We start from the raw sequence: 22,648 nt of genomic DNA, 5'->3' as shown, positions 1-22,648 counted from the left end.
CCAGTCCCTGTTCTGGACACGAGGGTGAGGGAAGCTCAGAAGGAGCCATCCCCTGGGGCAAACAGGGGCCACAGTGGCCCAAGAGCAGAGTGAGTAATTGACCCAGCCACCTCGCTGGCACCAAGGCCCCACATGGCATCTACGGCCCTACCTGGCGGTGATGGGGAAGAAGAATTTCCAGAGTGCCAGCCTCAACCCCGGGGTCACAGCGTGCCTAGCAACGGCCTAGCGCAGACCTACTTGCTCTACCTAGGACAAGGCTGGGCCAGATGGATGCAGGAAGGGAACAGGGAAGGGTGCCCTCAGCCCTGCAAAGGACCAGGGTAGAACCAGCTTCCTGGGAAGGAGACTTGGGCAGGGGAAGGCTGGGATGAAGGAAGGAGGGGAGGAGGCCAGCAAGGGGAATATTGGAGACCCTCAGGAAAGCCAGAGGCAATGGGGGTGGTGGGGGACTGGCCAAGAGTCCAGGCCGGGAGAGACCCTGGTCCTGCCCTGGCTCTGCTGAACAAAGGGGTCTGGCCCAGGCTGGCAACAAGAGGAGGAAGAGCTTGCTGAGGCCAGGGTGGGACTTCCATGACCACCCTGGTCACAGCCTGTGGGTACCACTCCTCTCCTTGTAACAACTCTCCTCCCCGTCCTGCCCTGCCCCTGCCTCCTGTCCCAACTTTCTTCTATAAACCGCTCCGCCATTTACATGGGGACTTCATTGTTGAACAAAACAACAGCCCATGAGACCTCAGGGGTTGCTATTTTCACACATGGCTGTCCTGGAAGCCCAGCACCCAGGGGGGCGTCTGACCTGCAGACAATGAACAGATGACCAGGGAATGGTCATTCTTTCTCAAAGAGGTGCCCCGGACCACACACCCCAAAGCCACTCTTGTCATCAAATGACATTTTTCGGTGTTTCTGTCCTGTCTTTCCCCTAGATTGTCATCTGGCACCTTCCTGGAAAGGGATGGAGGAGAAGGAAAATGAAACTGGCCAGGAGAGAGGAGACGCCACTAGCCGTTGTCAAACCCCGGCTCCCAGGGAGGCTCTGAGGCCCTCCCTGAACACAGGTGATCCACAGTGGCTCCTCCAGAACAAAAGCACCCCTGCCTCAGCCCCAGTTACTGGTCCTGGGGCAAGGGGAGCCTCTCTCAGACTCCCAGCCACCCCCAGCCTCGTCTCCACCCCCACCCAGGTTGCAAGCCAGACTTACGTTCTTGCCGTGGTCCTGGCTGGGCTCCTCCGGGGCCAGTTCACCAATCAGCAGGGGTTTCAAGAACTTGCCCACGAATTCCAGGTCAGGGTGGAAGGCGCGGAAGGCATCCTGGAGAGCAGAGGGCAGTGGTGAGGCTGAGACCCGACCTCTGTCTGCTCTTGGGCCCCAAGGAGGACAGTGCTCACCAGCAACAGCTCCATGTGCGCACCCAGACACCAAACGGGGTCTCCTGTGATCTGGCCCCAAATGCCATCTCCAGCATTTTTCCAGGACAAAGCCCTCAGTGCCCAACGCCAATGGCAACAGCCACCTGCGCTTCTGTGCTGGTGCAGGCATGCTACACTCCCCAGGGGTTTGTGAATAGATGCATAGGCTGCCTTTGGGCAGGTCGGGAAATGGTGACCCTCCAGGAAGGCGCACCAGGCAGACACGGGGCTCAGGGAGGACTTGAGCCTCGACTGCTCGTGAGCTGAGTGCCTTGCATGGTGCACAAACCGCACCACCCACCATCTCTTACCAGTTCCTCACCTACATGTCCAGGGTTGTCAATGAAAAGGACAAGACCGAATACTACCATGGCACTGGAAATGTGCTGTGATGAAGTAAACAAAAAAATAAACACAGAATTATGTAAAAAGCGTTCCTGAAAAAAAGCCTAGGAGGATCTAGGCTATTATTGCACATGTTAAGGTAGTTGGATTATGCCTTGCTTTATTTTCATTACTTTCCAAACTCTAACACTGCTATAATGATACACATTTTAATCTTTTTTTCCCAATTATAAAGTAAAAACGTGCTGAGTTTTGGCCAAGTTAGAAAAGGCACAGCAGAATAAAGAGGAAAATAAATATCACCCAGAAAGTGGTCATTATTGCTAATATTTTAGCATTTTTCCTTCCAGCTTTTTTCTATACATATTATGCATATTACATGAATTATCTCATAAAAAATCTAGTATTTCTATTAGAGATGAGCCAGCACCAGGCTCCCCTGAGGTGATGCAATAGAATGTCCCAGTGGTGAACACTGTGTAATCTGCATCAAATCAAGCTTCCAGACATTGGTAGGATTGGCAAACCAGTCAAACTCCACCATGAGAAACAATCAGGAAAATCAATATAGCTGGGGAAAAACATACAAGTTTGTGGAAAAAACAAAAGTACAGAAGCATGGTCTAGATTAAAAGAGACTAAAATGATATAAAAACTGCAACTCTTGACTGGTCGCAGGGGCTCATGCCTGTAATCCCAGCACTTTGGGAGGCAGAGGCAGGAGGATCACTTGAGGCCAGGAGTTCAAGACCAGCCTGAGTAACATAGCAAGACCCCTGTCTCTACTAAGAATAAACAAAATTAGCCAGGCATGGTGGCCTGCACCAATAACTCCAGTTACTCGGGAGGCTGAGGCAGGAAGATACAATAAGCAATGATGGTGCCACTGCACTCCAGCCTGGGCAAGAGAGTGAGACCCTGTCTCAAAAAACAAACAGGCCGGGCACAGTGGCTCATGCCTGTAATCCCAGCACTTTGGGAAGCCGAGGCAGGGCGATCACCTGAAGTTAGGAGTTTGAGATCGGCCTGGGCAACATGGTGAAATCCCACCTCTACTGAAAATACAAAAATTAGCCAGGTGTAGCGGCGCACGCCTGTAATCCCAGCTGCTCAGGAGGCTGAGGCATGAGAATCCTTTGAAACCAGGAGGTGGAGGTTGCAGTGAGCCAAGATTGCACCACTGCACTCCAGCCTGGGCGACAGAGTGAGACTTTGACTCAAAAAACAAACAAACAAAACAACATCCTGCAATTCTTTAATGTGACAGGCTCTCACTTGAAGGAAAAAATAAGTTATACCAGGTTTTTCGGGAGTTGAATGAGAAAAAATGAATATGGACCAGATATTTGATCATATCAAGGAATTACTATTAATTTTCTTAAATGTGACAAAGGTACTGTGATGATGTTAGAGCATCTCTTCCTTTTTTCTCCGGAAATGATGAAGACCTTAGGGATGTGATCACACAATGACGCAGCTTATTTTCAAAAGGCAACTGCACACATATAAAGAGGAAAAACGCAAATGTGGCAAAATGTTAAGACTAGTGAATCTTGGTTGAGGATACACAGGTGTTTGCTTGTTCCTTCAACATTTAAGGATGTTGGGAAAATTTCAAAATTAAAAAGAAGAGGGGGCCGGGTGTGGTAATCCCAGCACTTTGGGAGGCCGAGGCGGCGGATTGCCTGAGGCCAGAAGTTTGAGATCAGACTGGCCAACATGGTGAAACCCCGTCTCTACTAAAAATACAAAAAAAAAAAAAAAAAAAAAATTAGCCAGGTGTGGTGGCACACGCCCGTAATCCCAGCTACTTGGGAGGTTGAGGCAGGGAATTGCTTTAGCCAGGGAGGTGGAAGGTTGCAGTGAGCTGAGATGGTGCCACTGCACTCCAGCCTGGCGACAGAGCGAGACTCCATCTCAAAAAAAAAAAAAAAAAGGGTCGGGGGAAGGTGGAGAAAGTGCTAACCACTCCTGGAAATCTTTTCACCCCCACACGTAAGGATCTCCCAAGGGTAACTGCCAGTCTCCCATCATCTCCTTACTGCATCACTGGCATCAAGTCCTTTGCTTGGTCTTTGTTCTATTTGTGTCCAGAACAGACTGACAAAGCAACACTTCGTGCAGGAGAAAACTGGGCCCACGGTTTCTTAAAAAATGCCTGTGACCCATTAGCCGAGCCGAAAAGGGATGGTAGCAGAGGATCAGGTCAAGAGTATTTTCAGGGAAAAGAGATGTGCTATTCCAGGGCCCTGGGGAGGCAGGGAGAAGTCCCTGGGGAGGCAGGGAGGAGGCCCTGGGGGCAGGCAGGGAGGAGGCCCAGGGTGCGGGCAGGGAGGAGCCCAGGGTTGCAGTGGTGACCAGCTTTGCTGGCTCTGGGTGGGGTGATCAGTCCCCACCAGAGCCTCAGCCGCCTATGCAAAATGAGCAAGGCCCTGGGAGAGGCCCGGAGGAGCTGCCAAAGTCAGGGCCCAGGGCTGGGCCTGAAAAAGCCCCTTCATTGGTCCTCCTCACATCACACCACGGCCTTTGAGAAATGAACAGGAAGTCCCTGGTAAGGCAGTTTCCTGAGAAGCAGCTGCAGTGGCTGATAACTAATGGATTCCTCTTGTCTCATTGAAAGGCAAGACTCAATGGCTTGCAAATAGACTTATCTCCACTCCTGCTGCCTCCCCACACCCGAACCCTGCAGTCTAGGTTCCAACTCCAAGGGAGCAGACAGATGACGAGCCCTGCCTTGACCTTGGTTGCTCCTCAGCCATTTCCAGAGGGCTCTCGGGCAGCCTCACCTCCCTGAGCCCAGGGGTAATGGGCATGCGCCAGGCAGGGAGCCAGGAGTGTTGCTCATGTTACTCCCTTAGGCCTTAAGCCCCAACTTCTGAGATGAAGATGCAGGAGCTCAGGAAGCAAAGTCCTGGGCTCCAGGTGGCAGAGCCAGGATCAAATCCAGGTCCATCTGCCTCTAAGGACTCTTTTCTCACGTGCCACACGCTTCCTGCCGTTTTAGAAAACCGAGCAGTCTGTTGGATCAGCTCCTTGCCCATGGTCAATGTGGCAGCTTTCCGAGCAGGCCTGGTGTGGACCGCCCTTGAACATACCACGCTCCTTTCCACACCAGGGCTGCCTCCATTCGGGACTCAGCCTCAACATCACCTCCAAGAGGCTTTTCCCAACATCACATCCAAAAGAGCTCTCCCAGCCCTGGGCCTTCCCTGGGTCATTGCCCTGTTAGATCTTCATAGCAGTCATCAAGGTTCGTCATCAGACTGCGTGACGTACCCACTTGTTTATGGCCTGCGTCCCCTGCTGGAGCATAAACCCCAGTTGGGAAGGCCTGCACCTGTCTTGTTCGCTGCAATAAACACAGTGCCTGTAACGGGGCCTAATAAGATGGCTCACGAGGGAATGAATGGACCCAGGACCCCACAGCTGCACACACTCTGATCTCATACTTTCCCACTGTGCAGTCATGACCAGACACTTGTCCTCTTCTGCGTTTCACACAACTTGGCTTCTGCCTCTGGAACACCAAAAGTCTTCTCCGGCATCCCCACGCTGGTGGTTGCTACAGCTGCCACCTGCTGAGGTGACGCAGGCGAGCCACGGGGCCATGGGAGTGGCTTGCATACATCAGCCAGGAATCTTTACCAAACTTCGTGAGGCAGGTCCTTTTTTAGAGATAAGAAATCAGGCGTAGGTTGGCAGAGCCACCTGCCCACTATCACACTTGGGAATGAGCTGAGCAGAGTTTGAGTCACATGTGGCTACCTTGAGCATTGCCCGCTGTTCGTACAAAGGCTTCCCTCAACACGAGTGTCCTCCTCCCTGAGAGGTGATTATATTTTGTGTCTCTCCCTTCACATTGCCATAAATGTGTCTCACACGCTGGCAGAAGGTTTCCAGCACCTGCCGGGTTACAGAAATATCTGGCAGGTATAAGGCAGACCAGGATTCAAGGCAAGGGAGGGCCAACCCAAACTTTGTCTTTGGACCAAGAATTGGAACTAGGCTCTATCCTAGTGTAACGGGAGAGAAGCCAGAGACTTTCCAGGAAGAGGACCCGGGACATGGGGAAGAGAAAGGATTGGTAAACAGGTGGAGAAAGCAGAGATGCACCCGCCTCGGCAGGGCAGGTGTGTGAGGTGGGGAGGTCAGAACACCCTGATTCTGAAGCGCTTGTCACACTTCGCTCTTTGCCAGTTCCTGCTTCTGCCATCACCCAGGTCTGATGCCAGTCAACTTCTCCACAGGGACATTTTCCCTGCCCCTGCCCCACTCTGGGTACAACTCACAGTTGCTCGCCATCCACTGAGAACCTGGTGCCAGGATTTGTTTATGGCCGTGCCCATGTCCTCTGGGGAGCAAGGCTAATCTCTGATCGAACGCTGAACAACTGGGCACTTTGCCTAGGATTTGGGAAGTGCAGCACGGGCAAGCACAGGGCACACAGTGCAGTAGGTGGCAGCCCTGCGGACCAGAACTTTATGGAACAAGTGATCTAAGAGTGTGGAGATGCACAGGAGGGACCCTCGCATTCTCCAGTGGAAATGAAGAGCAAGACAGGGACGCTGACTTCCTTTCTGCAGCAGAGAGAGGCAGGCAGGGCAGGAAGCCCCTATGCCATGTCCCCTCCAAGGAAAGAAGCAATGGAGGCTGGTGGGGCAGTGCTCTGTGGCCAAAGAGCCCTGCAGTGAGAGCCTCCCCCATAACACAGGGTCCAGGCACTACCCTGAGGGCAGAAAGGCAGGGCTGCACAGGAGACAGGCCCCTACAAAGGCAACATGGGCATGAAGAAATTGATGCCATTCTCCACTTTCATCTCAGAACTGCTTCCTGGGGATGCTGAGGCTGCAGCCACAGGAATTGGACAGCTCCCACCCAGATCTCAGCTGGGGAGATGGCGCTGCCCTCCAGGCCTGGGAATTCATAAAGCTGGGGCTGGAACCCAGGTCTCCTGCCTCTAAATACTACAACCCTCCTGCCCCGTGCAAAGGAGGCCAGAGTTCCACTTTCGATCTGTTGCGTTTTCACAAGAACATAGGAGCAGGCTGAAAGGTGGAACAAACCTCTGGTCTCTTCTCACCTTCCCTTGATTCTAAGAGGTCACCAATGCAGACCGGGCAGGAACAGTTGCTGAGACAAGGGCTAGGGGTAGGGGGCTGATGTCTAGAGGCAAAGGGTCCAGATCCAAGCCCCAGCTTGAGAGAGAGCAGGGGGAGCACATCCCACAGCTTCAGGTCTCTGTCTGTGAATAATTCATCTTTGTGTCTGGGCCCAGCTCAGAGCCATGGAGACACTCAATTAATGTTTGATGAATTGTTGCTGAAGATGAACAGTTCTGCAGTGGTGGGACTGCTGTGAAAAGAGCAGACACGCTCTTAGGGCGCGGGTGAGGGTTCCTTTTGCCCACAGCAAGGAAAAGGCGAGAGAAGCACCGCAGTACCAAAGGGAAGAGATCAGAGGTAGCAACAGGAAGGGAAGGAAGCTGGGAGGACTTGAGGTCAGATTCTGAGTTTAAGTCTGAGCACTGCCACTTGAGCCAGGTTTGATACCTCAGAGCAGTGAGAGATGCCTAAGGGGGCCGATCCGAGTATGAAATGAAGTGATACATATGAATGTGTTTTGTAAGTTGCAAAAATCAAGCAACTTATATTATTATAGGCAAGGTCAGGGTTTAGCTTCTGTGGAAGGACCACGTAACAGTTGCCCCATCCTTCTAGGGAGATGGATCTTGACTACCTGGATCTTTTGCTCTTCAGAAAAAAGAAAATGCCCTATTGAGGCCCCTGATTGTCCCGAGAATGGCTTCCTTGACTTCCAAGATTGTCCCAAGAATGGCTACCTTGACTTCTGACCTGTTTCCAGCCTTGTGTTAGGAATGACTGCACTGTGATGGGCTCAGAACATTGCCTGGGAATGTTCCAGGGAATCCAACCTGTCTTCTGATCAGTCCCTCCCCAGACTGTGCCTGGTCCACAAATTGTCACTCCCCATGTTCTGGGGGACAAACCATCACCCCAAGGGGCAAAGCCACTTGCTCAACAGCCTAGGCAAGGGTCTCTGGATTTCAGTAGCCTGTTCCTGCTTCTCTCTTTAGGTCCCCTTTCCACGTGCCCCACCCACCCCATGCTGCTCAAGGCCTTTTACCAACCTGGTCCTGGACAGTTTAAAAAAACAAAACAAAACAAAGAGAACCCAGCTGCTCACTCCACCATCACCATCATTCAACTCTGTATCCCCAGTTCGTGTATTTCATGCCCCCAAAAGTCTTATTTTAGAAGACAGGAAGCTCTGGGGACAGGGATTGCTTTTACGTGTTGCTACACCAAATAAAGCTAGCATAGATTTAAATTTTTTCTTCAAATTCCTCTTTGCATACTTTCCATTCTAGCTGTTTCGTAATCCTTGTTCTTATTCCCATTTGCCTGATAACACCCCATTGCATTCATCTAGTGGTTACAGTTGCTGGGTGCTTTGCCACAAATCAGTCTCATTGAAACAGGTACAGGTGTACCTTATAGATGAGGAGATGGGGCTCAGTCAAGTGACAACACTTAGTGGATGAGGCCAGTAATGACATCTTTCTTCAATTCTAGATCTGTTTGCAGCCCCGGTTGGCTCCCACCCTAGCTTATGAAAATAACAAAGCAACTAACATCCAAGATACCAGATTTATAGTCCATGAAAGTTATACAGAAAGCGCTGGAGCAGGACCAGAAATGAAGAGACTATTACATTTTTATGAGACAGAGAAAAGGTCAGGGAAGAGTAGGTCATCCTAGTCCTCTGTTAGGAGAGATGTGAGCACTGATTTTTGGAGGGAACTCAGTGTTAAGGTCAGGTAAGCACTGAGAACACCCAGAACAAGGAAGAAATAAACCAATCTGATGTGGTAATTAAACCAGAAAGGTCAAGGCAATTGCCAGACTAAGCGTTCACATAAGAAAATATGTTTAACAATGTGGAATAATCAGACCAAATTCATCGTATTTGACTTTTCCTTCTGGAAACTTTTTGGTGAGGGCCTGGACAGGACAGGAACCTTCTACAATTTACCTATGAAATCAGAAACAGACCAGCCCAAGTCCAGCAACATATAGTGGAAAGATCCCAGCCAGGATCCAGAAGGTCCTTTACTTAGGAATTACATTAACCCAACCTCCTCACTGGGCCGCGGAAAGGTCCAGGTGAGATAGCACTGAAGGTATGTGAAACATACCCACCTAAGTTCTAAATAGCATCACAAACCCACTGGGCTTAAGCAATGTCCACAAGCAAGTAAAACAGGATGGGACTGAAAGCTGTAGGGAATTTCAATATCGCTGACCTTCCCAATCTTAGATAAGCCCTGGCTCTGCTGGCCCACACCACCTGTCCATTGTCCAGCTTGGGTTATGGTGGCCTGGTCTGGCCTTCCCCTAGGCCTGTCTCCATGAGATGCAAGAGGTGGGGAAGTTAAGGGTTGGGCCTACACAGCTTAGAGAGCAAAAGCCCACCAACAGTTGGGCATCCTAGACCTCCAGGTGGAATGATCTACGTCAAGTTCATCCCTCCTTTCTGCCTCTCTCCTATTCACTTTCCCCAATTTCTGTATCCCATCAGACCTTTTTTCTTTGCATCCAATTCACTACCACCAATAGCTGCCCTTTCTTCCCTCCTTGCCTCTGTTCTTTTCCCTCTGGCCCATTCGAATCCATGGGATACCAGCTGCATCTCTAAATAAATGCCAGGATTTCAGACTGGGGTCCCCGGTGCGGGTAGCTGGTGCGGGGTAATCACTGAGCCACGCATTTGGTGCGGGTAAGGTGGGCAGCAATGGCTCCAGAGAGGCCCACTACCTTTAGGAGTGCAAGATGAGGGAAGGGTGTTCTTGGCAGGATTTAAAAAGAGAGAGCCATTGAGTTGAACGCCCGAGAGTAACCTCGAGTGCAGATGGACCTGTTGCCAAGCCAGTCTAGTGCTGCTAAATCCACCGGCTCAAGGCCTCACTCGACCTGGGCTTTGCAAACCCCAGGCCGTTCTCCTTCCACCAATCCCGGACGCCGGTTCCCAAGAAGGCCGGCTCGAGCTTGGGGTGAGTCTAGATAATCCCTGGAGCGTGGGAACCCGAGCTACTGGGCGGTTTTTCCCAGGTGGCCATTGAGGAACTTCTTAGACAAGAGTCCCAGCAGGAGCGATCCCCGGCCGGGGACGAGCTTTCCTTCTCGCCACCTAGTCTGGATGGAGAGTGCGGGACAAGCGCCGAGTCCCACACCTGGCTGCTTGCGCTCCCGCTCCTTTCAGCGGCGCGCAGGGGCGGCCATCTTCCCCGCTGGGGGCGCCAAAGCCGTCTGGCCCGAGCGCCCCCCTTGGGGAGTCCCTGCCTCCAGACAATCCCCGAGGAAGGGGAGGACGCGTGGGTCCCGGCGCGCGCGGTAGATGCTGCCCTGTTCTCCACCGCTGGGACCTTCACCGCAGCGCCGCCTCCCCGGGTCCCAGATCCGGTCTCCACCCCAGTCGGCCCAGAGGAGAAGGAGGATTGGGGAGGGGGTACGAGTGCAATAGATGCACTTTCCTTCCCTACAGGACGTCCCAAGCTCCATTCAGCGCCGGAGGTCTGTTTGGCGCACGGGGAGCCAGGGATCCTGACTCCGCCTGCAGCAGAGAAGGGTGGCTGGGGCGCCCCCAGACCCTTACCGTTGCATCTTCTCCAGCGTAGTGCCCGATGACCCGCTGGCCCCCCGGGTGCTGGATGGACCATTTGGTGATGTTGTAAACCTTGCGGTCAATGACCAGCCACCTGTCGGTGCGCAGGTTATGCTTCTGAATCTCCTCCCAGCTGAAGGTGGGCACCGACACCTCGCGCTCGGCGGCCCCCTCGCCCTGGTTCCCTCCCTTCCCCATGCTGCCTGCCGATTGTGACGCCCCGTGCACTGCGGCCTCCCCGCGCCGGCTGCTCGCTGCACAGACGGTTGCCTCCCAGCCGGTGTGTGCAGCCCGGGCCCTCTTCGCTTTCGGCTTTTGTCTTCTCCTACTCCTCCCACCGCGCCCCCTCCCCCAGCCTTCTCGCCTGCGCTCGGGAGTGTCCCTGCCTTCCTGGCGGAGGATCCCTGGCTTCCCAGTGCCCCCAAGCGGTCCCCTTCCTCCGCCCCTCCCTCAGCCCGCCCGCTATGGACTTTTGCCTCCAGTAAAAACTCCCCGGGAGCTCAGGGCCTCGACACCTCCTCTGCCCGCCCCTCCGGCTCCCCCCGCCTCGGGTTCCACATCCTCCCGCGTTCCCCGCCGCCCGGGTTTCCACAGCGATCAGCAGAGCGCCTGCACCAATCCGGTCGCGTCGCCCCGCCTGCCATTGGCCCAGGAGGATCTTTCGAAGGCCAGCGGGCTGGAGCGGCGGGTCCCCGGCTCCCCCGCCCTCCCGCGTGGAGTCGAGCCCTGCTGCGAGGCAGGCTACGTGTCCGACCTCCTCCCTCCCCCACTCTCCGGCCCCGGGCGCCGGAGGAGATCCTAGAGGAGATCCCGGTGGGGGCAACGAATGGGCTCCGAGCGCTCCGGGGCGCGTGCGCGCACGCCCGGCGCTCTGGGGGTTTGCACCTGATGCCGGCACAAAGCCGGCGCGGCCACCAGGGTGCCAGCAAGCGGCCGGGCGGGTGGACCAGCGGGCTGCGGGGCACTCAACTCCAGGGCCGGCTTGGCTAGGTGACGCCCTTCCTTGGCGCGCGGCAGTCGAGACTCCAGTATCCCACATTGTCCGCGCCATCCACATTCTGGCGCCTTTCTGCAACCTCCCTAGAGACACAAGCCGGCCTTGGATTAGAGGGCTTTGAACCCTCTAATCAGACAATCTTAGAAAAGAATTGCGGAACCTCTGCTCTGCTTTCTTGGTCTGGGCGCCATGGCTGCGGTGAGGGGGAAGGGAGGGGAAGGCAGAGGAAGGGGGCGATGAGGAACTGGCGCGGTCCTTGCCCAGGTCTCAGTAAGCTCAGTCTCTTTGGGAATTGTGGAAGCAGACACATCATTGGGCAGTGATGTTGTACAGACTCCAGCAAATAAAGACTGCCGTATCGAAGGGATAGGGGGAGGGTTAGGTCTTTTAGGCGTGGGGCAAGAGACAGGCCCCTCAGACCCCAGCTGGATGGGGCGGCTTAGTGCCGGGCGTCCTGGGGGAAATGGGCCTGACTGCATCCGGAGGGCTAACGGGACACGTGGGAAGTAAGGATGAACAGAGAGGGTGGGGTGCACGAGGCTTGGGAATCACTAGAGGAGTTATAGGGCCCTCAGATTTCAATGGGATTTACAGGTGCCTGTGTGCTAGCACACCCTAATCATTAGATTCTCATCACAGGCTGAGAGGTAAACAGGACGCATATTATTACGTCTCACTTGAAAATGGAGAGCCTGAGATTGAGAGAGATGGTCAAACGGGCCCTGCCCAATCTAAATTTCACAGGGATGCAGGGGTGGTGGGGGGATCACTCTGCCCAACTGGTGGGGTTGTACTTGGGGGGGCAGATGGGCTCCCTTTCCTCACATTCACAGTCCCCAACCTCTCCCATCACATTTCATGCTGGTGTCAGCCCTGAGCATCCTTCATTCACTCCACAGACTGCAGACATAAAGACAGTAAGGCCTCTCTGTCTTTGAGTGGGAGCAGACATCCCAAACAAAAGCCTTCTGTACAAGATAAGAGGATGAAGCAAGACCTCCAGAGAGTACGGTGGCCTTGAGGACTGTCAAACGTTGACGGAAATGGAACCAAGAAAATTATTTTCTCAGAAATGGATTAACACACCATATAGATAACTTTAATGAACATTTGTAAAGGGTGTGGAGCTCGGAGCAGGGAGTGATAGCTGAAAGGCAGAACCAGGGAGTATCTCACAGAGGAGGCTTTGAAGGTTCAGGACCTAAAAGGGAGCACGTATGGGTGGCCTGTGTAGGGTGGCTGAGAAGCGTGGACCGGCCAGGGCCTGGGGTCCCCAGCGGCTCCCAGCACAGTACTAGCCAGGGTAGGTCCTGAAAAAACATAAAAACATGTGTTGAAGACACAAATGAATGAATGAAGTTCAAAGAATGGCTCCAATGAGGCCGGCGGTAGATGGGGCTCAAATTGAGAAAAGCCCCAGCAGCCTCAGTAAGGGGTAAGAAGGGAGAACTTGACCATGGAAGAGGCTTGGACATCCGTAAAGCAGGTGTACTGTGATCAGATCCATGGTGTAGAAAGATAACTCCAGAGGCTGGGGCTGGACTGGGATGTACGGGAGAAACTGGGGAACAGTGATGAGTTCAAAGATGAGGGCAGTGCTCGAGGAGAGGGGAGGGGAGGCCTGAATTAAGAGAGAACTTTAGGGGGCTGACCCCACACTGGACACTGCCGTGTGCCTCCCTGCCCTCTAATTTTTTTTTGAGATGCAGTCTCACTCTGTTGCCCAGGCTAGAGTGCAGTGGTGCGATCTCTGCTCACTGCAAGCTCCACCTCCCGGGTTCACGCCATTCTCCTGCCTCAGCCTCCGGAGTAGCTGGGACTACAGGCGCCTGCCATCACACCCGGCTAATTTTTTTGTATTTTTAGTAGAGATGGGGTTTCACCGTGTTAGCCAGGATGGTCTCGATCTCCTGACCTCGTGATCCGCCCGTCTCGGCCTCCCAAAGTCCTGGGATTACAGGCATGAGCCACCGTGCCCGGCCCCTGCCCTCTAATTTTTTTATTTTTTGTGCAGACAGTATCTCATTATGTTGCCCAAGCTGGTCTTGACTCCTGCTCCTGTCTTATTTCTTGCTCTCTCTACTTGGAGAGACTGATGAGACTGTCCGGAGACAGTCTGCCCAGAGAAAACCCTGTAGTATCCATCCAACCCCAAAGTCGCTTGGGAAAAGGGGTGATCTCAGAGGGGAACGAGGTTCCCATGGCTTCCTCCTGCCCCACAGAATCCTCCTACCCTCCATCCCCAAACAGTGCCAAGGACTGCAGCTTCCTGGGGATCTTGCCAGGACCTTGTTGTGATCATCGTACTCTATTTGATCAGGGACAAAAGAGATTGGCCTGGGTGGCTTGGAGCCCAGACTGTTTCAGGCAGCCAAGTGGGTGAAAGGCTGGACTGGGTGGGGGGTGTGCTTTGGGAGACGGGGCCTGGTGGGCTGGAGCCCATGCCACCAATCCCCACTGAATGGGTGAAGGAGGCTTTCCAGCTTGTCCTCACAAGGAGTCTGAGGTCTGCTGGGAGACTCACAGGGTCATGGGAGCAAAGAGACTAGCTGATTAGAGGAAGAGTGAAAGTGAAAGGCATCCTTCAGCCACCCAGCAGCCAGCAGGGGCACGAGAGGGACTGCGACACTGACACGGAGCACCTGGTGGGCAAAGGACCAGCAGAATACCTTTCCTGGCCTCTTCCATCTCTTCCTTTCCTTGGTTGATAAATAATCTTTATCAACCAATGTTTAAAAAATCTGAGCTGTGTCCTTCTCAAGCCATCACCCCTATCTATTGCAGTCCATTCATTGTCAAATTTTGTGAATGAATAGTTCTCTCTGGGTCTATTTTTTTCCTTCCTTCCTTCCTTCCTGCCTGCCTGCCTGCCTGCCTTCTTTCCTTCCTTCCCTTCCCTTTCTTCCTTCCTTCCTTCCTTCCTTCCTTCCAGTCAGGGTCTTCCTCTGTCACTTAGGGTGACTGCAGTGGCACAATCACAGCTCACTGCAGCTTCGACCACCCAGGCTCAAGCGATCCTCCCACCTCAGCTTCCTTGGTAGCTGGGACTACAGGCACGCACCATCATGCCTGGTTAATTTTTTAAGTTTTTGTAGACACAGGGTCTCGCTATGTTGCCCAGGCTGGTCTTGAACTTCTGGACTCAAACAATCCTCCCACCTTGGCCTCCCAAAGTGTTGGGATTACAGGCGTGAGCCACTGTGCCTGGCCTCTGGGTCTACTTTCTGTCCCATCCATTTCTCAGATCATTGCAATCTTCTCTGATTCTAATAGTAAAGATAATAATCCTTCTGATTGGCTTCTCAATTTAGGTGGGCAAAGGACTTTCAAATAATGGACAAAAGCATTTGCACACTGTCCGGGGCTGAGGAAGCATTCAGTAGGTGGTGATTCTTATCCTTCTTCCTCCTAGCCTCATCCTCATGACAAGGCATAAAGTGGATATTGTTACTCTGTCTTTTCAGATGAAGACACTGGTGCTCATGGAGATAAGTCTGACCCCTCCATCTGCCCATGATAGATTGAGTCTTGGAACGCAAACCCCAGACCCTGAAGGCAGCCCTCTTGGCCTGCTCCCATCAAGCCTTCTGGAACCCTCTCTGAAAGGTCAGCAAGTCCAGCCGTGCCTTCTCAGACCTCTTTGAGGCATCCAGCCGGCTGACGTCCTGAAATGCCTTGCTTTCGGATTCTCTGACAATGCACAGTTCCCAGTTTGCTGCTGGACCAACCCCCTTCCTCCCTCCTCCATTTGTTTCCCCTTCTCCTCCTCTGCCTCCTCCTCCTCCCCCTCCCCCCTCCCCCTCCTCCTCCTCCCTTCCCCCTCCTCCTCCCTTCCCCCTCCTCCTCCTTCCCCTCCCCCTCCTCCCCCTCCTCCTTCTCCCCCTCCTCCTCCTCCTGCCCCCACCTCATCTTCCCCTCCAAATGCTCTGGGCCCTTGGCTCACTCAGTATTTTCTCCTTTAGGGAGATGACTGCATCTCAGATGGACATCCACAGACCTCTCCCAGGGCCAGAGCAGATTTCTAGTCAGCTCTTGCACATGCAAAACTGAGCTTCCTGCTAGCAGCTCAAAGACAATACAGGCTTCTCAGGACAAGGGAAAGGTCGCACCAGATGTGCTCTGGGACCTATCCAGGTCTAACCCTCACTGTTTCTGACCCCAAACTGACATCATCGTCCCTTCCCAAAACTGCCCCTTCCTTTTAAGTCCTTCATTTCTATTCATGGTACCACTGTTCCTCCTGTGACTTGGTCTCAGAATTCCAGAATGTCTTTTTCCGCTTCTCATCTCCCACCGCCCACCCTTGAAAAAAAATTGTTGTGTTCAGCAGACTGTGCCCCCAATGGTGTTTTCTTCTGCCTCCGCCGCTGCCTGCGCTGGCCAAGGCTCCCTGGCAGCCAGCTGTTGCACACACTGCTGCACGGTCATCTTGCTGGGGCCAGATCTCGCTGCACCCAAATTTTCAGTGGTTCCCTGTGGCCTAGAGAACCCAGTAGGGATAGGGGAGGAAGGAGAACGCACAGGAGAAGTGCCACGGAAGCAGGGGCACCGCTTCTGCCCAGCCCTGATGGCTCCTGGAGGCCCCTTGGGGAACGAGACCTGGAACAGAAACCCAAAGACATAAAGTCTAGTCCTGGCTCTGCAGCCACCCAGCTTTGAGATGAGTTTCATGTCCGGTCAAATCAGATGATTAGATCAGATGCTAAGTTGTGGCCAGCTCCAACATCATAAATATGCGTAGATGTCATATCTATAGATAGGTGTGGGAATCATTTAACTTGCATCATACCAATTTTAAAAGTGCTTTTTCTCTCAGTTATTTCAAATGATTGTCACAATAGTCCTTTGAGGCAAACAGGACGTGTATGTTTCTCTTTTTTACAAATGGGGAAACAGCATTGAACAGGTTAAATGAGTAGCCGGAAGTAAGCCTAGTTAGAGAACAGAGTATACTTTGGAATCAGACCTAAAAAGTCAAACTCCAATGACTTAACTTTGCAAAGCTTCAATTTCCCTGATGTAAAATGGGGATCATAAAGTAGTACCCACTTCTCCATATGTTGCCTCCTTTGGGTTACACCACATTTGGGCACCAGCAGTGAGAGTCAGCCATGCCGCAAACCAAGGCTGGGAGGTAGGTGCTGGACACTAGCTTGGTAAGACCCTGAGAGGGTCTCTCAACCTGAGACCCTCAACCCAAGAGGTTCTCTCAACCCTATCCCAGGCAAATTGTGGCCTCCTAATGCTGCGTCTCTCAGCAAACACTAAGGTGAGAGGAGGGGGCCCAGATATAGCAAAGGGGGACCACAGGGGGATCCCCCAGGATCCAGACTCTGAGACCCTTTGGAGCTCCTTGACCCAGTAAGCATCACCCTCAAATGCTTGCATTTGTTCGTGGTGTTGGATCAGGTCTTATCATGCATATTTGTCTTGGCTGTTATCACTAAGGCATTGACCTCAGCTCTGAGAGAGGACAGATGTCTTCTGAGTCAAGTTGGTGTATGGCCAACTTTGAGAGGCTGGGGAGGGGCAGAGGAGGTGCCACCAAGGAAAGAGAGCCTGTGGCAGCTACGAGGGCAGTACTGAAGCAGAGGGGGAATGTGGTTAAGGTGCCAGCAGGGCAGGAGCCCTCAGAAATACACAGCCAGAGGCACAGGCCAAGAGAACACGGGGTAGGAGTGCTGTACCTTGGGGCAGAAAGCAGCCTGGCAACTCTCTGGCTTTACCTTAAGACAGGGAAACTGAGGCCCAGAGATTGGCTTATCCAAAGTCACACAGTAGGAAATCTGAGAGGTTTCCTATTTCTAAGACTAGGATGGTCTACACATCTGGATCCACCCTCTCACCAAAAACACATACAAAACCTCAATAAAATACATAAAGCATCACTGAAATGCAGCAGTCACCAATTGCTTCATCTGTGCAAAGCTTTTTCAGATTTGGCTGACCAAATCTCTGGTGAGCTAATGTGCTAATGAGCAACATCCCCCACCTTTGGGTCTTGCCCCCAGGGGAGATGACACCCTACCCTAGCACCACCACTTAATGTCGTTGGCCATCTCCATCTGAAGGCCAAGTCGAGCAGGGGGAAACCAGATGACAGCGCACTGTGGTAAGAAGGATGCCACGTGGGGACAGGATAGGCTCAAGTTCATTGCCCTGGTTCTGTCTGCTTGGCTTTTCTCTTTCTGGTAAATGGTTTCGAGTAGACAGCCTCTAAATTCCTCTCTCATCTGTGATTCTGCTTTCTCCAAGGGTGGTAGGTTGCTTCAAGCCCAAGGCACCACCTCCTTTGTTCCAAGGTGGCCAACCTTGGGCGGTCAGTGTGCGCAGGAGTCAGCCCGCTCCAGTGCTGGCTACTAGAAGGAACCTCCTGCAGTCTGGAGGTCTCTGAGTCATCTCGGAATCCTGTCTGGACTGGCACCGGCAGACTAGAGACCTTCCTGCCTGTAGGAGTCTGTCCCGGAGTCCAGAGTAAAAGAGGTTGCTGGTCTCACCTCTCCTCACCGCCTGTCCCAGGCCCTGACATTGGGTGTGGTGCAGGGAGGGGCTTCTTCATCCATCTCTGCCATTGCTCTAAGCCCTCAATGTCAAACCTACACCTCTCACGCCCTCAAAGAGATCCTCTGGGTCTGCCAAGCCAACTCCTCCCCCTAATTGTCTCAAAAGTATTTCCTCTCACCAGCCCTAGGCACTGCCCATGTCTGGCCATCTGCATGTTCCTGCCAGAGTTCTGCACCCAACATTTAAGAGCCTTGGTGGTCTGGCACCTACCTCACTTTCCTGGCTTTATTCTTTCCTCCAGTCATCCTTCCCTCTGGCCATGCAGGGTGGCTCCCCATTTCCCACGCATGGCCGTGGCCTGCCAGTCCTCCTGGCCCTTGGTCCTTGCTCATCTCCTGGCCAGAGTGTCCTTCCCCACCTTGGCTGCCTGCAACTCCTATTCCACCTTAAGATCCAGCTGGTGATTGGGCTCCACTGTGGCAAAGTCAGGAGTCCTCTCTTTTGGGCTCCCAAATCACTTCTTATACACATAGCATCAAATTATGTGTGCATCTACCTCCACCAGCCAGCCTGGAAGTTCCCTGTGAGAAGAGGTGGAGTCTGATCAGCGTGGAGTCCTCGGTGTGGGCCACGTGCTGGAGGCTTATTAAACATGTGTGGAATTCAACTCTAAAGAGAGCTCTGGGGAAAGTCTGAGCCACAGGCCTCACACCTGAGCAGTGGGTGTGTCCTGTGTTGTGACCTTGTGGCTGGGCTGAGCTTCCAGGTCCTGTCCAGAAGTAAACATGGTACAGTGGAGCCCCCTCCACCCACTCCACATTACATTCCAGCTTTGCCTCTCAACTGCTTACTGCACGCCCCGGGACAAGTCACTTCATTCATTCATTCATTCATTCATTCAATCATTCATGTGTTTGTTCAGCATTTAATGGGCATTGGGGTGGCTTTGCAGTGTGTCAGCTTGGCTAAGCTGAACTACATTGCCCAGAATTCCCTTGCCCAGAGGGTCGTGGGTTGGGGTGGGTGGGCCAGGAGAAAAACCTGCACAAGATTTGGAAAGTAGAAGGGCAGCACAGCTGTTTTTGCTGTGCTCTGAGGCTGTGCAGGGCAGGCGCACGGCGGCACCTCCCCCAAGCTGTTGCTGAACACTGGCTTACCTTATTGGCCCGGGGCAGCTGCAAGGCCCGCAGGTCATCCAGCTCCTGGACCAGGTGTGTGGCTCTGCAGTGAAAATCCCCAGTTTGTCCCTCAGGGCCTTTGCATCATGGAAATTGCAGGTGGCGAGAGCTAGATACCATTCCAGTTTGTTCTTTGTCTTTCCCCCTTCACATCCAGCCTCTCTCCCTGAGCCGCCCCAGCTGACCTCAGGCCCAACAGAGACACAGAGATAACCCCTTACATAGACTAACCAACCAGCTCCTATCACTGAGGAGTTCTGACATCTGGAGAAACTCCTTATTCTCTATGGCTCACTGGAGTTCGGCTTCTGATGGAACCCCAGTGGATCCTCTGTGACAGGCACCCTCCTTGTCCATGCAGATAGGAAAATAAGCAAGAAATCACCCCCCTGGGCCTCAGGTTCCTCACTTTTACAATGAGGGTGGAGGGGCAATTGGATGATCCATCCCTAAGATTCCCAGCTGCTCCATCGAGGGTGTGATTGAACAAGCCCCCAAGTGAAAGGCACATAGAGCCACTGTTTGCACACCCATGGCTTAGGAAGCCGCTACTCCTGGGACAAAACACCCAGGGTCCAGAAGCCACCCAGAGTCCGAGCGCGGTGGCTCACACCTGTAATCCCAGCACTTTGGGAGGCCGAGGCAGGCAGATCACCTGAGGTCAGGAGTTCCAGACCTGCCTGGCCGACACAGTGAAACCCTATCCGTACTAAAAATACAAAAATTAGCTAGGTGTGGTGGCGGGCGGCTGTAATCCCAGCTACTTGGGAGGCTGAAGCAGGAGAATCACCTGAACCTGGGAGGTGGAGGTTGCCACTGCACTCTACCCTGGGCAGCAAAGTGAGACTCCAAAAATAAAGAAGCCACCCAGGAGCCAGGCTTTGATGACCTTGAGGCTGGGTCTGCCCCGGACTAAAGAGAGACCTTTGGGCTCTGATCACCTGTTAGTTTGGCCAAACAACCACTTGTTATTTTTCTTTCTGTTAATCCTGAGGTCAAAGAGCTTCCATGCTCTGTGCAGGAAGTGGGAGGTTTGCAACCTCTACACTGTGCTTTTTAAACTATCAGTAGTGAAGGAATAGCTTATTAAAAAGAAAAATCCAATCTGTCACAGACTGACATTCATAAAATGTAAAAAAATGAATCATTAGAAAAATAAAATGAAAAAAAGAAATACCTGAACCCAGATCTTTTTTTTTTTTTTTTTGGCAGAGTTTTGCTCTTGTTGCCCAGGCTGGAGTGCAATGGTGCGATCTCAGCTCACTGCAACCTCTGCCTCCCGGGTTCAAGCAATTCTCCTGCTTCAGCCTCATGAGTAGCTGAGATTACAGGTGTGCACCACCACACCTGGCTAATTTTGTATTTTTAGTAGAGGCAGGGTTTCTCCATGTTGGCCAGGCTGATCTCAAACTCCTGACTTCAGGTGATCCACCAGCCTTGGCCTCCCAAAGTGCTGGGATTACAGGCGTGGGCCACCACACCCAGCCCCAGGTTTTTTTTAAAATTAGAGCTAATAGGCATAAAATTACACCATCAAATTGCTAGAAACATTTCTAACTGCTTACTCCCAATTCTTGCACTTACCTCATCATGAACTGGCAACCAACAATCTGTGGAAAGTGCTGACGTGTGGACCACACCCCAAGTAGGATGTACCAGGGGGCAACCCTGGCTCCCTAAAGTATAGGCACTGCTGGTGAAGTTTCTTGCATTCTCGTGCAGAATAAAGAACACAGGCCTTAGCCTCTCACCGTGTGACCTTGCTCTGAGACCAAACCTCTCTGGGTCTCCAGTTTGACATCTGTAAAGTGGGGCACTGGTGGACCGCGGGTGATGTAAGTGACAGCACATTGTACATGCTTTCCATCATGTAGTGAAGACCCAACTGAGTCTACGCTGGGAACTGGCTGTGGCTGCTGATTGGTGGTTGGTAAAAGGGCTCTGCAAGGAGCACATTTTGGGGGTCCCGGGAGCAGGGACGGAGAAGGATCATTGTCATATCTATCTCTCTGAGACTAAGGAAGGCCACCCATGCTTTCTCCAGGCCCGGAGACACAGAAGGGGACAGAGCAGAGAAGGGAATGTGCCTCCTTTCTGGGAGACACACAGCACGGTTTGGGGCAGTAAGGTCTGCAGGAACCTTGTACCTTTAGCTCGCCAAGGCTTCTGCTACTTTGGGAGTGTGGACAGGCTGGGAAGTATGGGGTCCTCTGCAGTGCTTGCTAGTGGGGGCAGCAGTGAGGCACGTTCTTAAAGGAGACCACAGTGGGTATGTTGGTGAACCCAGATGAGATACTCTCTGTGAGCCCCCATTATAACTGGGGGAGCCTTAAACTACGGTATGCCGGCTGGGCGCAGTGGCTCACGCCTGTAATCCCAGCACTTTGGGAGGCCGAGACGGGCGGATCACTAGGTCAGGAGATCGAGACCATCCTGGCTAACACAGTGAAACCCCGTCTCTACTAAAAACACAAAAAATTAGCCGGGCATGGTGGCGGACGCCTGCAGTCCCAGCTACTCAGGAGACTGAGGCAGGAGAATGGCGTGAACCTGGGAGGCGGAGGTTGCAGTGAGCCGAGATCGCGCCACTGCACTCCAGCCTGGGCGACAGAGCGAGACTCTGTCTCAAAAAAAAAAAAAAAGTCTACAGTATGCCTTCTCAATGGGGCAGTATCACCCCTAGAGGGGCGAAAAAGTCTTATTCTTTTAATGCCTACAATATGTAAACATATATAGCATATCTATGGCTTTAACATTTCAAAGGGGGTGGTTGCAATTAAGGAGGAAAATGTCTAAAATGGCTCCTTAGGGGTGCAATAATGGAAAAAGATTTAGACACACTAACCTAGAAGGTCTGAAGCCCTGCTCTTATGTGAATGGATGCAACAAGCCAGTGAAATTCGTTCACAGGTGCCATTGTGAGCTCACTGGCTCCCCCCAGGTTGCTAAGACCCAGGGATATCCAAATTGTGTTATTTGTAACAAAAAACCCCAAACTCCTGACTCCCTGCAAACAAGGACACCACAGGAGTCTGCAGTCTCTCCCCTGCGCACTGTGCTTCCGTACCAGGCTGGCCTCTTCCAAAGCCCTGATCTGTCCACAGGTTACTCCTTGGCTTACTGTTATCTCTGAGCCATGTTAAGAAGCTACCAGTTCACTCCAGGTGCTGCTGAATGAGAGGATCCAGGAGATTTAGTACAGATTGTGCTTAGCCCTAATGAGCAAATCCTGTCTCTGATTGTGTCAGCTTCCAGAATAGTACTCCAAGCCTGTGGCTATTCTGGACACATTCACTGAATGGGGATCTCTTCCCTTCCTGGCCCCTGTCTCAATGGTCCCCATAGAGAGCCTGGAGGCCGTAGCACCAGCGACCTTCTTTTCTCTCTCCACCCCTCTCTTGTAGCCTCCTGATGATCCTCCAGCTTCCACTCTTAGCCTGCTCCATTCAGTTTGGGTGACCTTAAAATATAGGTTGGGTCCTGTCATTTCCCGGCTTAAAGCTTTCCCATTGTGCTTAGAATAGTCCTA

At 52.7% G+C, this 22,648-nt stretch overlaps 1 protein-coding gene and 1 long non-coding RNA gene across 4 annotated transcripts in view; one reads left to right on the top strand and one right to left on the bottom strand.

The window, feature by feature from the left end:
- The window catches only part of FADS2 (fatty acid desaturase 2), a 116,621-nt gene that overhangs the window by 28,891 nt on the left and 65,082 nt on the right, over positions 1-22,648 (bottom strand). The window contains 3 exon segments of one of the 3 annotated variants that reach the window (NM_001364482.1): positions 1,205-1,315; positions 1,725-1,799; positions 10,432-10,996. In NM_001364482.1, coding sequence (NP_001351411.1) covers positions 1,205-1,315; positions 1,725-1,799; positions 10,432-10,638 — 393 coding nt within the window. In that variant the 5' untranslated portion in view covers positions 10,639-10,996. 3 annotated transcript variants of the gene reach the window in all.
- Positions 14,684-15,768, top strand: LOC129136429 (uncharacterized). Its single transcript, XR_010147215.1, has 3 exons — positions 14,684-14,816; positions 14,902-15,043; positions 15,400-15,768. It is a non-coding gene; the product is annotated as an uncharacterized LOC129136429 (long non-coding RNA).

The sequence above is a fragment of the Pan troglodytes genome, chromosome 9 (genome assembly GCF_028858775.2).
Source record: "Pan troglodytes isolate AG18354 chromosome 9, NHGRI_mPanTro3-v2.0_pri, whole genome shotgun sequence".
Classification (NCBI taxonomy): Eukaryota; Metazoa; Chordata; class Mammalia; order Primates; family Hominidae; genus Pan; species Pan troglodytes.
The sequence above is the reverse complement of the archived record's forward strand: the minus strand, read 5'-3'. Positions and strand labels throughout refer to the sequence as shown.